Source organism: Talpa occidentalis, unplaced genomic scaffold, assembly GCF_014898055.3.
Source record: "Talpa occidentalis isolate TD23 unplaced genomic scaffold, MPIMG_talOcc4v2.1 talOcc4.14, whole genome shotgun sequence".
NCBI lineage: Eukaryota > Metazoa > Chordata > Mammalia > Eulipotyphla > Talpidae > Talpa > Talpa occidentalis.
The window spans coordinates 68,425,127-68,441,591 of record NW_023601433.1 but is presented as its reverse complement, the minus strand read 5'-3'; the positions used below and the strand labels follow the sequence as shown (position 1 = coordinate 68,441,591).

The following is a 16,465-nucleotide window of genomic DNA, read 5'->3' as shown; positions in this document are numbered from 1 at the left end:
GTTAGAGGGGCCACTGGATTATGTATCTCACTCAACCAGTCACCTACCCCAGCTCACTCACATGGCCCTGACAGGAGTTTCAAACTGAATGGTCATACACAAAGCCTCTAAGTGAGCCTCTAAGTTCAGAACTAACTCAACATCACTTGTTTCACATCTTTTGGCTAAAGTAAGTCATGAAATAGACTCGCCTGATGGGAGGAGTTGTAAAGTCATCTTCTAAAAGAACAGAAATCATTGAGACAGTTTTTGCCACAATTCTACCACAATATCATTTAGATATTTGCTCCAGATAAGCTTCCTTAGGAGATGCTCTCACAGGTGTCCTACCTAGATCAAATCACACTATTACAGACACACTCGAGGAACCACTCTTTCATTGCACTAGTCACAGTTGAAATTTCACATGTATTTGTGTGATTGTTTGCTTAAACTCTATTTTTCCCACTCCACACACCCCTTCTTCCCAGACTTAGGTCAATAAAAAAGCCAGTGTCCCTTTGTGCTCACCATGATACTCCCAGCACCTGGTACAGAGTAGGAAATCAATAAATATGTTTCATACATTATTTTCCTTTCCTCTGTGGTGTTTTCAGAATATACTCTCTGTATGATAATAAAATGTTTTTTAAAAAGTGACCTTTTGCTTATTTGGAAGAGGTAGCTAGAGGATATGAGTCCCCAAGAGATAAAGTGAGTATAATTACTTCTTTAGGACCCATGGCAAAGAAAGAACCACATGGGGAGCTACAGGGGGTTGTCAAGTAACTTCAGAACTTAATGTACAAAGACTGGAGTGGGATATTCTCATTAACTAAGGTGGAACAAAACTATCCCTCCTCCTTCTCCCCTTGCCCCCTCACCAGAGGTCTAACTTCCAAAAGCCCCAGTAATTTAACTGCCAAAAGACTGAGATCCACCCCTTTTCCCATCAACTCCCCTCAAGATGGGAGTCTGGGGTGGAGTCTGAAAGCTCCACCTTCTACCATGGATTTGGCTATGTGCCAAGACTGGCTCAGCGGTCACTCCTCACTCTTCCTCTTACAATCTGATTTACTCAAATAAATGGGGGAACTATAAAACCCCATGTTTTCTCTCCACAAATTTAGTTTTTATTTTTAACTATCAAGAGTGGTGATAGCTGATGCTGAGGAAACATTTCATTTTATATCATAGTATGAAGCAAGAAGGAAAGAACAAGACGACTTTGGAGCCTACTTCTATGCTTAAAGAACAGTCAAAAAAAGAGTAAATGAAAGTAATCATATATCTTGTCCCTTCTAAGGAGTCTATCATCCTTCGTCTCCCTCACAGAACCAGATTCTCAAGAACTCAGTTGTATCCACCACATTTGAGTGGACTAAAAATGAATATAAGTAGCTTGAGTCAGGTAAGCACATAGAATAGGATGACGATTCTGGGGAAGATGCAGGGACACAGGTGTTTAGACATACCTGGAAGGCAGCTTCTTGTGGTGTCAGGTATTACAGCATTAAGGACTAAATTTAGATGTACGTGGATGAAGGCAGTGAACAGATTTCCGTGGGAAAGGACGAGTAGATGGAAAACAGGAAGGGATTTAGGTATAACCTGTGGAAGATTTGAAACACAAATTACAAGTTAGGACATAATTCTCCAAACCCAAGGCTCTCCATGAGGAATATATTACCAGGCCCAGAGAAGTCTCTAAAATGACATTTGTGATTATCTCTCAGAGAGATTAATTGATTTGCTCAGGTAAGTGGGAGGAAGCCAGGGTCCTGTCTGGGGCGTGGCAGGTAGGGGAGGTGGGAGCGGTGGGAATGCCATTCACTGTGTAGGTGGGAGTCTCAGACTGTGGGAAGGTTCAAGTACAGGCTCCCAAAGGATTAAAGACCCTAAGGAATAAAAAAAATTCATTTCATGGGCACTCTGGGAGGCAGCCAGCAAGGTGTCCAGGTACTTTCCCTCCGCGCTAGGGAAGCCCGGGTCTCCGCGCAGCTCTGCAGGGCTCACTAGCTCTGACTTGGCTCCAGTAAGTGGGGAGGCTCCCTGAGCCTCCTTCCTTCCCTACCATTTCTGGGGCCACCTCTCCGATCTTCCCACTCTCCTCATTTCCCCCTCTCCCTCTGGGAGAATAAGGGGATGCCCTTAGGGAGTCTTCACGCTCCCTGCGGGGCCCACCCCCTCCGCGGCTTTCTCGGCGGTTCTGAGGGGTCCTTCCGAGCGCCCCTGCGCACCCGGGGTGGGCTTAGCACTGGGGAGACAGAGCCCGAGCCAGGGCTGGAGCGGGCTCCCCGCACCTCAGCAGCGGCCCGCCCGCGTCACGCCCCCCGCGCCACACCGCCCGCGCCACGCCCCCGCGCCACACCGCCCGCGCCACGCCCCCCGCGTCACGCCGCCCGCGCCCAACCCGGAAGCCGCTCGCGGCGCGTGGTCCCGCTGCAGGCCGCGCGCCGAGCGGAGGGCGGGGCCCTTGCCCCGCGCGATCTGAGCTCCCTCCCTCTCCATCCCCGCGGAGCCCTCAGAGCCCGCGAAGCAGTCGGGCGCGCGGGTGGGTGGGACGGGACACGGCGCCCCGGGGCGGCCGCGGGGGCGCGCGGCTGCCTCCCTGGCCGGCGTGTAGAGCGGGCGGGTCCCCGGCCTCGGGAGTGCGGCGGTTTGAGGTGAGCGAGGCGGCGGCCAAGGCGACCCCCCCTAGCAACCTGGGGTCCTCCGTCCCAGCCTGCGAGACCTTCCCGAGGAAAAGCCAGTCGTTGCGCGGAAAGTGAGGCGCTTTCCTGCCCGCGATCCGCGGTTCAGCGTGCGCGTGGGGAGTAAACCTGCCGGTGAGGGGTTCCTCCCCCTTCCTTTCCCTGGAGCCCCCCCTGCGCTGCAGCGGCGGGGCGGGAAGCACGGGGGGGGGAGTCCGGGCCTCGGCTGCACCCCCAGAGGAGCGGCCCGCCCGCCGCGGTGTTGCGGTACCCCAGCCCCCAGCGTCCATTCCTCCCGGCCACCTTGGGGCTACTTGGATCCCTCCGAACCTGGTGCAGGACGGCGGGGTGTATGGGGGAGTAGTCTTATCCGCAACCGGGCCCTGCGGCCGGGGCCAGTGCACCCATTCCCAGCCCCTCCTCCGCCGGTCGGCCGTTGTGTCCCCGCAGCCCGGGAACCGGGAGGTGTGTGGGGTGCCCGGCTTCATCTGGGCTGTCAGCCCTGGAGGGGGCTGTGGCGTCAAAATCCTGGCAATTGCTTCTTTCTGCTGGGGTCCCGGGACGGCCCGGTTCCCCACCCACCTGCAGATGTGCTTGTCTGAGTCTCGGATCATCAGGAGTCTCCCCGCGGAAGACTAGAGATGAAAATACTGGAGATGCGAGAGATTTGGCCAGTAACTTTAGTGCTTAGCTTCTTTTTGTTGCTTTCAAGGCGGCATTATTGGCGACTAGAGATCTTTTTGGCAAAGAAAAAGTCTATGGCTGTATGGCACTGGTGCTTAGCATCTTCCTCTGCTTTTTGGTAGTGGAAGATGAGCCACTGCCGGCAATGCTGACTGAGGTTTGAGGGTATGAAATAGCTTCCTGCTGTTCTTACAGCAAGAAACTCCTGCAATTTTAATTCTTTTAGGGTCTGAAAACATGATAGGCGCTGTTGACTGAGCCATGAAGTCTGGGAATATACCTCCATTCTTTTTTGTGATTCCATATAAATTTCAGCAGTATTTCTTCTATTCTTTGACGAATGCCATTGAAATATTTATTGGAATTGCACTGAATCTGTAAATTGCTTTTGGTAGGATGGTCATTTTGATGTTACTTCTTCCCATCCATGAGCAGGGAATGTCTTTCCATTTCTGTGTATCTTCTATTTTTTTTATCAATGTTTCATAATTTTCTTTGTATAGGTCTTTCACCTTTTTTAGGCTTATTCCCAGGTATTTAATTTTGGGGGATACAATTGTAAATGGGATGGTTTTCTTAATTGCTTCTTTTACAGATTGCATATAAAAAGGCTACTGATTTTTGTGTGATTTTGTAACCAACTTTATGAAACTAGTTTATTGTTTTAATTAGTGTTTCTGTGGAGTTTTTAGGGTTCTCTGTCATATCATTTGCAAATAGTGATAGTTCTACTTCTTTCCCTATTTGGATTCCTTGTATATCTTTCCCTTGCCTAGTTGCTCTAGCTAAGACTTCCAGGATTATATTGAAGACCAGTGGTGAGAGAGGCTTCTCTAGCACTGTGATGCTGTGGGCAGGCTGATGGACATTAGTCCTGAGGTCTCAGAGTGTTTGTGTGCTGATGTTATTTTCTTTTTTTTTTTTTTTTTTTTTTTTTTTTGCGGGGCCCTCACCGGTGTCTGGGGATCGAACTGCGCTGCAGGGGCTGTGGGCAGCCTCGCAACCCGGTGCTCAACCGCTGTGCTTTCTACTTTACAGTTATCTTCTGAATGAAGCTCTCAAAGAGGAATTCCCTTGGTCTTTGTTCCTTCTGAGGAGCTGCTCTGTGCTTTTAGTAGAGCCTATTATACACCATATAACTGATAGCATTTCCTTCTGCATTGGCTGCTTGAGAGTTTAGTGTCAAATTTTTACTCACCTCTGACAAATCATAGGATTTTCATGGATGTATTCGAATTCTAGGCTTATTCCTTCCCTTCTTCCCTTGTTGAATTCTAAGCTTATTCCTAGCCTTTCTTTATCACATTTCTGCCTACTATTTTTTTTTTTATTCTTGTTACATCTTATATGTCTTAGTAATCCACTTAAAATGCCTTCTGGATCAAACCAGACTTGAAAATGCTTAAACAGGCTAATTCATGATAAATAAATTTCCACACTATTTGATATAAAGAACTTTATTCTGAAATAATTACACATTCTTTGAATTTGCACATCGATTCATATAGAATAATCTTAGCCTTAATTTCTAAAATTAAACTAACTTCTAGTAAAATGATTACACAGGTAACTTTAGGTTTAAAGTCTGATTAGCATACTTCATATTCATGAAACATATCCCAGTACTTATTTTTTACCATTTGAAATGTGAGTTTGCTCCCTGCTTTGCGCTGAAAACTATTGCTCAGCAAAGAATCACTCTATCTCTATATTTCAAATTTTTCCGAAAAATAATTTTTAATTTTATGAATTTAATATTTTTTGTGACTGACCATTAAATTTTGTTAAAACAAAAATCAGAATTGTATTCAATTGAAGGTATAGTTCCAAAGTCAATATAGATAAGACAAAGACAGCTTATGGAAAAAGCTTTTAGAAATATTTTTAGTTCAGTGAAATATATTAAATTTGTTCTAAGTGATAAATTTTAAGAAACATGAACCAAAAATTCTTAGGAATTTTCTTAGGAATTTATATGTTAAAGTAGATCTATAAGTATTCAAACTATCGACAGTCTTTATGAATATAAGACAATGTGATGGAAGTCATTAAAAAAACTTTGACTCTATCTAACCAAGTGTTCCTGAGGCATTCTGGGCATAATGAGTCACAGTTATGGGGCCACAGATTTGTCCTGGGAACAGCAACTGGGTGATTTTATGCATGGCTCCTCAAGGGCAGAGATGCTCCTTAGGAAACAGTTTGGTGGATTAATTTTGACAATAATAAGCTTTACTTAAGGTACAGTGAGTATAATGTGACCTAATCAGAAAGAACTTTTGCTAAAAGCCTGCAATCAGAAGTACAACTAAGTTCAATGCAAGTGTCCTCATTTCTACCCAAAGACAACATTTTGAATACTTGCATTTAAAAAAAAAAATTAAGTCAATTGGTGAACTTCATAGAAAGCATATAAATTAATTTCTTGTTTGAATTCCTTTTGTGTTCATTTGATAGTTTAGAAATATCTGTAAAATTCTGCCTCTCTACTTTTTAACTTCATCAGTCCACCTGGAGAAAACATGAGGTCAACTATATATTCCTTAAGGGGTGGGACACCCCCAATTACTCCTTTCCGAGATTCATTCATGAGCTTAACTTCATTCCAGGCTCTGCCATACTCCCCTCGAACCAGAGAGCAACCTATGCCAATTTTATCAGCCAGAGCCTGTGGGAGAAAACATGAGATCAACCAAGGGTGAAGAGGGAGAGGGATGAAAAAAAAAATCCTTTGTTAAGGTCCATCTTGGGTGAGGTGAAACAGGCAACTCTTACAAAGAAGTGCTTAGAAGGAAGGCTGAAAAAATGTGGGATATTGTGATAGGAGCAAATAAAATATATGAAGTTCTCAAGATTCTGTAGACTCCAAATCTGTAGTCCTGCTAAGAAATGACATTTTTTCAGGCAGTTACACTGCATTGCATTAGTGCAAGATTGATAATTTCATTGGAAAAAAGTTGCTGCACAGTCATGAGGCACTAGCACATCTATCAACCATTCCATGCTTCTAGGCTGCTCTTTATGGGTGATATGAAGTAGGACTGAATGGAGGGAAAGACTGGTCAGGACCTATATCTGGTTGATTTATTCTGTTTGATACAATGGGTGCAGCAGAATAGGAAGAGCAGAGTCACCCTTCTTGGGCTGTCTGCTGCCATCTCTTTAGGGGTTGCTTATGTTCCTTGGCAGTTGTCTCAGAAAGCGTTGTTTCAGTTCCATTTTATGTTAGATACTGGATATGATGAAACAACAGATCACCCCCTCTCTTAAGCCTGATACTCCTCTAGTGCCCCTCTAAATGAATGGTGGCATCAGTACCAGTTGCCTTACCCAGATGAACTGAAATTATTTTGTTCTCATACAATCTCTCACACCACACCTAGGCAGTCACCAAGTTTTATCTTCTAAACTCCCCTCTAAATTCACCACCTCGTCCATATCCTCACAGTCCTGCCTTTGGTACAGGTTATGCTTATGCTTCTTGCTCCAGTGACCTTTATAACCAGTCTTGAATCATTCTCCATTCTGTACCTGATAGATCTTTCAAAATTATATTAGTGCTTTCAGTGGCTTTTCAGATTTTAGCATTAAATGCAAAGACACATACATGATGGTTTGTGGTCTGACCTATAGATATGTCTTGACCTATAAATGACAAATATTGAATGAATAAGCTAGTAGTTTAGTGAATATATATGTGTGTGTGTATATATATATATGCATGTGTGTATGTATGTCAGTATAGGTACATCTAAATGATAGGGTTAATATCATCCAATAAAATATTAGCATCTGGTTTACTCCATTTTGATAAAGATAACAGTTAACATTTTCATAATGACAAACAATGAAAAACATCCTAAATACCTTGAAAAGCAAAGCTCGATGGTAGAAGATTCCTTTCTTGATGAGTCCAATTGGTATAACATTGGATTTAAGTTGAAATTTTAGTTCACTTATATGAAGTTCCCAGTTGAAGTCATTAAGTTTCTCTTTTGAAATTGTACCACCCATTTTTTCTGCCACATACCTGTGTTAATTACATTGAGATCAAATTAATTATGTTTAACATCTCACTTTAGAGGCCTCGAATATAATTTTATTAATAAAAACTATATTTCCTGACTTCTTTACTTTTTAAAACATGTTTACTATGAGTAGGTTAACATATGCTTATTATGGTCAAACTATCATATACAAAAATGAAATTCTAACAATTCCATTCAACACAAAGAAATGAATGTTAACTTTCCAAATATTTGCAAGATAGAAACCAATATCACACTAAAGATGTATCAAAGCATTTGTAAAATGTTATATTATCCTTTAAAAGTATTTTTTAAATGTTTAAATATAAAGTCCAATGCATTGAACTAACATGTCCTTTTTTTTACAGAAATTCAATCTCAGAGACAGAACAGGCAATTTTTAAATATGATTTTTTTCTTTTAAACTCTTATTTTTAATTTAAAGAAAGACATACTATTTATGTAACACTGAGGCTAGAGAAGAGAGAAAAAGGCAAAAAAGGAAAAAGAAGTAACTTAGATGGGGTGTGGGATGGGGTATATACTTGGCCTGTGGGTTTCTCCTAATATTAGGCTGTCACTCAAGAAGTCAGTCAACACACTTGCAAAAACCCTATCAACTAAGGCTACTACACTCTTGGGGCAAAGACTGAGATGCAGATTTTAGAGAAAGAATTTCCACTTACTGTATGTGGAACTAAGTGAGAAAAGTGATGTTAAAAAGAGAGAGAAAATGAACAAGAGAAAGGTTGGGCAGAGGGCAGCTGCGCTGACCCTCTGCTCCGCCCAGTCAGCGTGCCTATGGTGCTGAGGAACCAAAAGCTTGGGGGCAGATCTCTGTCTCTCTCGCCTGGTGTGGGGTCAGGGTAAAATACAGTGATTATTTGGAAATGATGGAAAGTGTTTCTGGCAGGAACAAAGCCTGAGGAAATTTGACTCATGGTGAAATGAGCTGAATGATTGCTGGGGTGAGTCATCACTCCTCAAGGACATCAGGAAAACTTCAATAGCCAAAAATGTTCTCTCCCACTTCTGACTGAGAAGTCAACAATCTAGTGGCTGTTTCTTGCAGCTGTCACATCCAGGTTGTTGACAGGATCCCACTGCTATTTGCAGTAGTACAAGGCCCCACAGAGATGGCAGCTGTTACACCATGCAGCAGAGGCTTCCCCCTACCCCCATCAGTGTGTCATGAAGCTATCATCCATTTCTAGTGATTCCTAACCCCTTACACCTATCATGGAAAGTTCTCAGCCTCTTCTTAGTGGCATCTAAAATACAAATTGAGAATTTTTTTCAATGTATTATATTTCTGCTTCAGAGTCAGATGGAAGTGGTATAAAGTTTGTTACAGTGTAGTTATCTGAAAATTTGCTAAAAATTGCAAACCACTAAAATAAGAACATTTTCAAAAATTAAAATGTATATGCACTTGCAGACAACTTACTTTGCAAGAGTCTCAACCTGTTCCTTAACATTGGTTATGGGAAGAATTGACTTGGTCACTTCATGCACATAAACACAGAAGTCAGGGTCACAGGGAGGCTGCCATTCTTTTACAGGGCTTCCTTCTCCAGTAATTTTGGGGACTGCTGTACCTTCTTCATCCTCTTTCAGTTTTTCTTCTTCTTTTTTTCCTTTGCCTTTTCTTTAAGAATAAATAGCAGCAATCAAATCACAAAATAAATACTAATTGTGCTTTTAACTCAAAGTTTCTTCATATTCACTAATTTTATCCTTTATCATCTCCAATCTACTTAATCATTTCCACTCTAAATCTGTAAAAATCTACAGTGAGATTTGTTTCTGTATTTTCAATTCTATAATTATTTGTTCCTTTTTTAACTTGTGTCTTTCTAAGTGATTTTTGTTACTTTTTCAGTTATTTCAATTTAATTTGTATTTGATTGTTGAATCATGTTGTGATGACAGCCTTAAAATTCTTCTCAGATAATTCCAACATTCAGTTTATCTGTGTTTACATGAACTGATTGTCCATTTTCATTTATGTTGTGATTTACCTTGTTCATGCTATAAGGGCTGATTTTTAGATAGTATCCTGGACATGTTATCTATTATGGTAGGAAACTCTGGGTATGTTTACTTATCTTAATAAGCAGTCACTCTGTTTATGTTCAGCCTGCAGGTTTTACTTTTGTGGATTATAGATCCAAAGGTAGCTTAATTTTCAGCTTAATTTTGGTCAATATCTTAGTGTTTTACAGCTGCTAAAACAAACTTCCTTAACTGGGTGGTGTGTGAACAACACAGACTTATTCCTCACATTTCTAGAGGTTAGCATTTCCATCAGGGGGCTATTAGAGTCAGTGTCTGGTAGGGATCATCATCTTGTTTCATACGTAGTCAGTCTTTTGTGTGCTTCCAGGGATCTCTTTTATAAGGACTTATTTCCATTTATGAGAGCTCTACCCTCATGTCCTAATCACTTCCCAAAGATACCATTCTCAAAATACAGTCGCATTGGGCATTAGGTTTATAGAGTCCAAGAGACTTTCCAAGTCAGAGCTTGTTCTGATAGAATCCCCCCAGCCTGTGAAAGATGCATGGAGGTTTCAGGCTGGGCACTTAGGGCAAGGTCCCCTGATATTGTACCCTACCGCTGGGTATCTAGGTAAATGCGGTGAGTCTAAAGCCCATGGGGACAACTTGTAGTGTCTAGTTTTCTCTTGTTATGCCACCTAAATGCCAGAGTAGCTCTTGGCTGGAATGGGGTTGGGATAAGGGAGGGAGAGGAGTGTCTGGCCTAGCAGGAAATATGTTCACTTAATCTAGCAACTTATTGTTAGGGGGGATGCAATTAATCCCCTTGTCCCTGGCTCTGTTATCGTCTAATGTCAAAAAGACAACCTATATTTCTTCCTTTGCTAGGGAAGGCAGCAGGTTTTCTGTGGGGTTGGCAGGGCATAGAAGACATCCTGCTTTTGTTTTGTTCCTTTATTCCTAGGATCCCCATCCAGTTCCTTTTACAATGTATATGTATGTCAAATCATCAATTTTTACTTTAAATATATACAATACAATTTTTGTCAGTTCATGTCATTTTGTCAATGTGTATGGGGATTGAAAAAAATTGATGATACATCTTAGTACTTTAAAACCTAGAAATAGGGACTCTCCTGGTGGCGCAGCGGTTGAGCGCTGGGATGTGAAGCTGCCTGCAGCCTCTGCAGCGCCAGTTCGATTCTTGGCCGCCTGCAAAGGTCCCACATGGTATGACAGATCGTGCCTGCTGCTCCCCTCAGCAGTGTATTTCGTCAGTCTGCCTGTTCTGAATTCTCTCAGCCTCCCGCACTTCTGACTGTACCCAGTACTTGTATAAATAAATAAATCTTTAAAAATAAATAAATAAATAACTCCTAGAAATATCCGATTTCTAGAAGAAAATGTAGGAGAAATTCTTAATATGTGACTAGACAGAATTTTCAGACATGGCCAAAAAAAAATAATTCATCAAAGAAAAATGTGATAAAAGCTTGCTCTGAAAAAGATATTGCTAAGGGAGTGAAAAGATAACGTAGAAGATATTCAGATGTAGAAAGAATATTTATGTCAGGCCTAAAAAGCATAAAACCATATAATTGTTCTAATCAAGTAAGGATTTTTGTCTGTGATCATCCCCTTTTCTCCCTCTGGCTGCTTCCTGAAGGGAGATTCAGTGAGTAAGTCTAGTAGGGGGTGAGGAAACAGAAGGCCTTCCAGTGTGTGCTGCTCAGCTCTATGGGGAAGGACAAGTTCAAGTTCATTACTGACTTTAAAATGACTGACTTGAGACTACAGTTTCTGTAGTCTGTTTTTAAATTAAAGTGACTATAGGATTTTATAGAGATGGCAGTGACCTGAGTTCTCAGCCAGAGGCAAGATAAGAAATTCCCTCCAGGGGGCCTCCCTGGTGGTGCAAGGGATTAAGATGCAGCACTATGAAGCAGTCCGCAGTCACTGCAGCATGGGTTCGATCCATGGCCAGGGAGGTGACCCACATGGCGCAGCAGACCTCTCCTGTCTCGCCTGATGCTCCCCTCAACAGTGTATTTCAGTCAGTCCACCTGTTCTGCTCCCTACTCTGTCTCTAGTGAATCCTCTCATTCCCCCACACCTCTGGCCTGTACCCCAGTTCTTGTATGCATAAATAAATCATTAAAAAAAGAAAGAAATTCCCTCAAGTTTAGAGAGACAGGGAGAGACAAAACAAAGTTACTTTTAAATTATATCTTGTGAGTCCTGCCTGGTTCAACATACTGATACCATAAGGAAATCTTCCTATTTAAAAGCTAACCATCCTTTCACCAACTTTATTGCATAACTAAAACTTAATGTGATTATATTAAGAAGACTATAATAATACATTTCTTACCTTAATCCTCTTTCTTTGATGGCACTTTTGCTAAGAGCTGTATTTCGTCCAGAAGTAGGTTCTGATTTCTCTTCTGTGGGAGATCCAAATCCAGCACTACTTTTTCTTATCATTTGAAAAAGAAAATACAACCAATTATGAAAAATAACAGTGTGTAACATTTACAAGTCATTTGATAATCTACAATGCATTTACAATTTCTTTATATGCTTTGATTCCTTTCACCATTATGAAGCAGAGCTCCAGGCAGGAGTCCATCTACAGATGAGGATACCAAGCCTGCTCCTGGACACTAGGTGCTGTTGTCAGGGTCTCACTGTAGGTTCACAGCAGACAGAATGTGAAGCTAGGTTTTCTGACTCCCGTTTCAAAGGTTTTTCCATAGTGATTTTAAATGCATTTATGAAATTATATTACTATTAGAAGAATAAGAATTAAGTTGGGGCCTTCCTGGTGGTGCAAGGGGTTAAGAAGCAACCTATGAAGCTACCCGCAGCCACTGCAGCATGAGTCCGATCCCCAGTCAGGGAGCTGACCGACATGGCGCAGCAGACCTCTCCTGCCTCGCCCGCTGCTCCCCTCAGAAGTATATTTCAGTCAGTCTGCCTGTTCTGCTCCCCACTCTGTCTCTGGTGAATCCTCTCCCCCCCATACCTCTGGCCTATACCCCGGTTCTTGTCTGCATAAATAAATAAATCTTTTTTTTTTAAAAAAAGAATTAAGTTGTCAAAATCTAAAATCTATTTTACTCCAAAATTTAAGAAATATTTGAGTATAGACATATTATCATTCTCTTACATGGCCTTTTCTCTACTTGTTCTCCGTAAAGAAGATGAAGAAGAAATACGTCGTCCATCACCAATGTCTGATGATTTGTCTTCACTAGATGGAGGTGGAGAACTAGAATTTTACATATTTGAAATTGTTTGATTAGAATAATTCGTCAGTATTGGCTCTGACCTAAAATACATTCTTTTAAAATCATGTTTTGAGCTTATTTATAATAATAACTTATTTAGAAAGTATAAAAGAGTGGTTATGACAAGACCCAAAGAATATTATATAGCTCTTTATGAGCTTAAAAAAAAGAAATATTTTTTATAAAACATGTCATAAGGATATTATGCAGATATAATGATATATGTGACCATTGTTTTGTTGTTAGCTCAACTATTTCATATTATATTAAGAAAAAACACTGAATAGTAGTTGTACACCTGCATAGTTCTGGAGACTTGCAAACATGATTCACCTTAGTTTGCTCCAGTCTATACTTTCTTCATTTACATCATGTTACCAGGGGTTAAGATGCCTTGACTGCAGAAATACATATGAAATTGACTGGTAACATGGGCTCAAAAGAAAAATCATGGTGGCAGTTATGCTATAGTCTCTACCATGGCAGGCTATGGGTTTACAGACCAGTGTTTACTTTCATGGTAGTGCTATATTCAGGGAAAAGGAGATACCATGCTGGTATCTTTTTTCACGTGATGATGGACAAACAAAAAATTACGAGCTTCCCTGCATCCCTCTTCCCTCCAAAGACTCACACATCAGAAGGTTTACTGTTAATTAAGAGTATAGCACGCAGACCACTTGGTTCTTGCAAGCAGAGTTCCTTCAAAGGCAAAAGTTTGGTGCCACGATTTATCTGTAGATAATTTAAGGACTTATAAGTAATATCTGCATGGGCATATTTTAAAAAATAAATATTGACAGCGTATGTTTTCAACTGTTTGTGTTGTTTAAGTTTTCTTTCTTTCTCTCTCTCTCTCTCTCTCTCTCTCTGACACACACACACACACACACACACACACACACACACACAGAATAGGAGCCTGAAATGTGTGGAACTCTTGCCTTTGGGCAGGATATATTCCTCCACTTTCCCACAACCTCTATTGCTGATACTCATCTGTTTCATACAATTACCAGCTTGACACATGAAAACAGTTTAGTTTGCAAATCCATCTATATACATCTAGGCAACATCCTGTACCTGATTAACAGGGTTAGACCAGAGTGCATTCTGAGGTCTTTTTCCAGTGAAGTTACAATTAAGAGCAGCCCTCTTTCATCTAAGATACTTGTCCCGATACTTTTAAAGTAATATAGATGATGACATTCTGCCATAGTTTCCAACTTCATTCAGAGTAAAGGCCAAAATCCTTCCAATGTTCTACAAAACTTACATGATCTGATTTCACCCGCCTTCTCTGATAGAATCTCTACTCTTCTATCCTTTGGTTTATTGAGCTCTCTGTACACTGAATTTGTTGTGCCTTCAATAGTTCAACCATGTTTATATCTTATGTCTTCTGAACTAGTGGTTCCCTCTTTTAAGGGTTCTTCCCCCTGCCTAAGTATCTCACTTCCTCTAGGTTTTTGCTCAGAGAGTAAGGGTTTACTCTTACCCTCTTGCCAATGGACTTGGCAATAAAACTTTTTTTTTCCCCAAAAATGGTGCCATAGCATTAGCTTTTATGCATATCAAGCAGTGAGCCCTGGTTCAGTAACACAGCTGTTTTAATCATTCAAACTATCTCTAATCCTTTCACCATGATCAAGTTTTTCCTACAAATACGGCTTAGCTATGTAATTCTTTTATAGTCTGGTTTCCTCTGATTGTTTTAAACAAATTGTTCTCAGAGGGCTTTTCTTGACAGCCTTGCTCACCGTACTTGCACAGGTCCTGACAAACAGCACCTCTGAGTTTACCCATCACATCAGGAAGTAGATTTTTCATTGAACAATACAGGTATGAACAGCAAGGTCCAGACAGATTTTGTTCTCTAGCTGTGAATTATACATTTGGGGCTTGGTATTCATGAAATTTTTCAGCACCAATGATGATTGGTTAAATAAACCCATCCATAACCCACAAACACAGAGGGTTGACTAAGTTATGCCCGGAGTTCTGACTAAGCAGTGAGCATATCTTACTGCCATGTTGTTTAAGAATCAACTGTAGGTTGATGGAATGTCACCATTCCATTCCTTGTTCCCTTCTGCTTTATTTTTTCCTTTTCATTCTTCCTCTTGCATAGCTTCCCCCAGATCTGAGGATCCTTTTGAACTCTTAAATTTTCTTGGAGACAGTGTTTTTGCCTAAAATGGGACTGGTGGGTTTTTAAATTTTTTCTCATTCTCCTTGCTGTTTTTGGTTTCCAGAAAAAGTAGAATACAGTCTTAGCAGTAATGTGAAAATGTTCTCAAGATTCTAAATTTTAGCTTCCAATTTCTCTTGAGGTTAATACTGAATTACAATACATTTTTAAAAATTCATAATTAAAAATTTGATTACATAAATAATATTCTTTTACATTACATTTTAAAATCAAGTATTGTGATTTGTTTATTTACTTTTTTTATCCTCCCATTCATGCTTTATTGTTATATAGTGTATCTTTCTATACTGTGTCCATCAGCATATATTTATAACTATTTTTTTGTACAGTTGTTTTTAAAGATAAAGACAACTTCATCCAGCATTAACATGTTTTGCTTGTAATTACTCTTTTGTGATTTGGTTATTTTCAATCAGACTCTGGCTAATAAAATGAAAACTTTATGCTTCTATTGTCACTAAAATTGAAACCTAGAAGAAAGAGAACACTAACAGTGAAAATGCTTCTTCTTTTTTATCTGACACTTAAGATTAGCATTAGCAAGATGACTTAATTATAAATACAGATTGTAGTTTAAATTGTACACAAAAGCAAAATGTTATAGCCAGACAAAATGAAGGATGTTCTGATTCCCAGGTTTCTGTCTATAAAATATAAATTATGTTAGCTGGTTATAAAGTTGCAATGTAATGGCATCATGATAAAAGAAGTAATTATTATCATACACACTGAAATATAATTTGGTGCTGCCACTTACCCGACCATAATCATAAAATCCATCACTAATTATATTACTTGATGACAAATAGCCCATCTGGCTATATTTCAGGGACAGGTTGTTGTTGAGCAATTTGTTATAAGCTGCTTCACTGAATTTATTTTTTCGAGTTACTGAAAGATTAATTTCTTCAAGGATATCTAAAGCCCTGTCAATAAAAGCAAACAGCATTATTCGCTTTATACAAGCAACCCCAACATTGAATTCTCATTTATATACCCAGCTAAAATTCTCAGTGAAGGACTGAGATGGTAAGTCTACAAGCGATCTCTGAATCTTTTAGATAAACTCATATTGACAGAATCATGAAATCAAATCATCATTCAATTTGGGGAAGACAAGTGCCATATAGTAAGTTATACTAGTTTTCAGAAAACAAAATTCTTTATTTAAAGCATAAGTAGTTTTAGATTCCAACTTTTTCAGTTCTTAAAATGATAATATAAAGAATAAAAATGGTTAGAAATAGAGTAAACCTGTGTACGGAAACCATATTTATTGGCCTGCTAATTCAACTACTCATCTCCTGTTGAGAATGAGAAGGAATTCGGAAGAAAGTTAAATGAGTAATTCTGATGAAAATATTTGGGGGGGGAGGAGAAAATTGGAGATGGTAGTCATGGATCATCCATTTTAAAGAGGATTGTGTTTAGCAATAGCAGAGGAAAGTGAAAGAGAAGCATTAATCAAGATGGAAAATGTGGAGGGGTGGGTAAAGCAGCTAAAAAGGGTTAACTGTGTGCTGGAGGATGGAAATTGGTTTTTGGGTGGTGAACATAACATCCTATGTACAGATGTGG

General features: G+C 40.2%; 1 protein-coding gene across 1 annotated transcript in view; it reads right to left on the bottom strand.

Annotated features, from left to right (window-relative positions):
- Positions 1–4,802: 4,802 nt before the first annotated feature.
- Positions 4,803–16,465, bottom strand: part of ARMC3 (armadillo repeat containing 3) — a 40,278-nt gene continuing 28,615 nt past the window's right edge. Inside the window, exons 13-19 of the mRNA XM_037510706.2 lie at positions 15,645–15,813; positions 13,310–13,410; positions 12,555–12,656; positions 11,757–11,861; positions 8,832–9,032; positions 7,224–7,386; positions 4,803–6,024 (exon numbers count right to left, since the gene is read on the bottom strand). Coding sequence (XP_037366603.1) covers positions 5,815–6,024; positions 7,224–7,386; positions 8,832–9,032; positions 11,757–11,861; positions 12,555–12,656; positions 13,310–13,410; positions 15,645–15,813 — 1,051 coding nt within the window. The 3' untranslated portion in view covers positions 4,803–5,814. The remainder of the gene's footprint in view (positions 6,025–7,223; positions 7,387–8,831; positions 9,033–11,756; positions 11,862–12,554; positions 12,657–13,309; positions 13,411–15,644; positions 15,814–16,465) is intronic.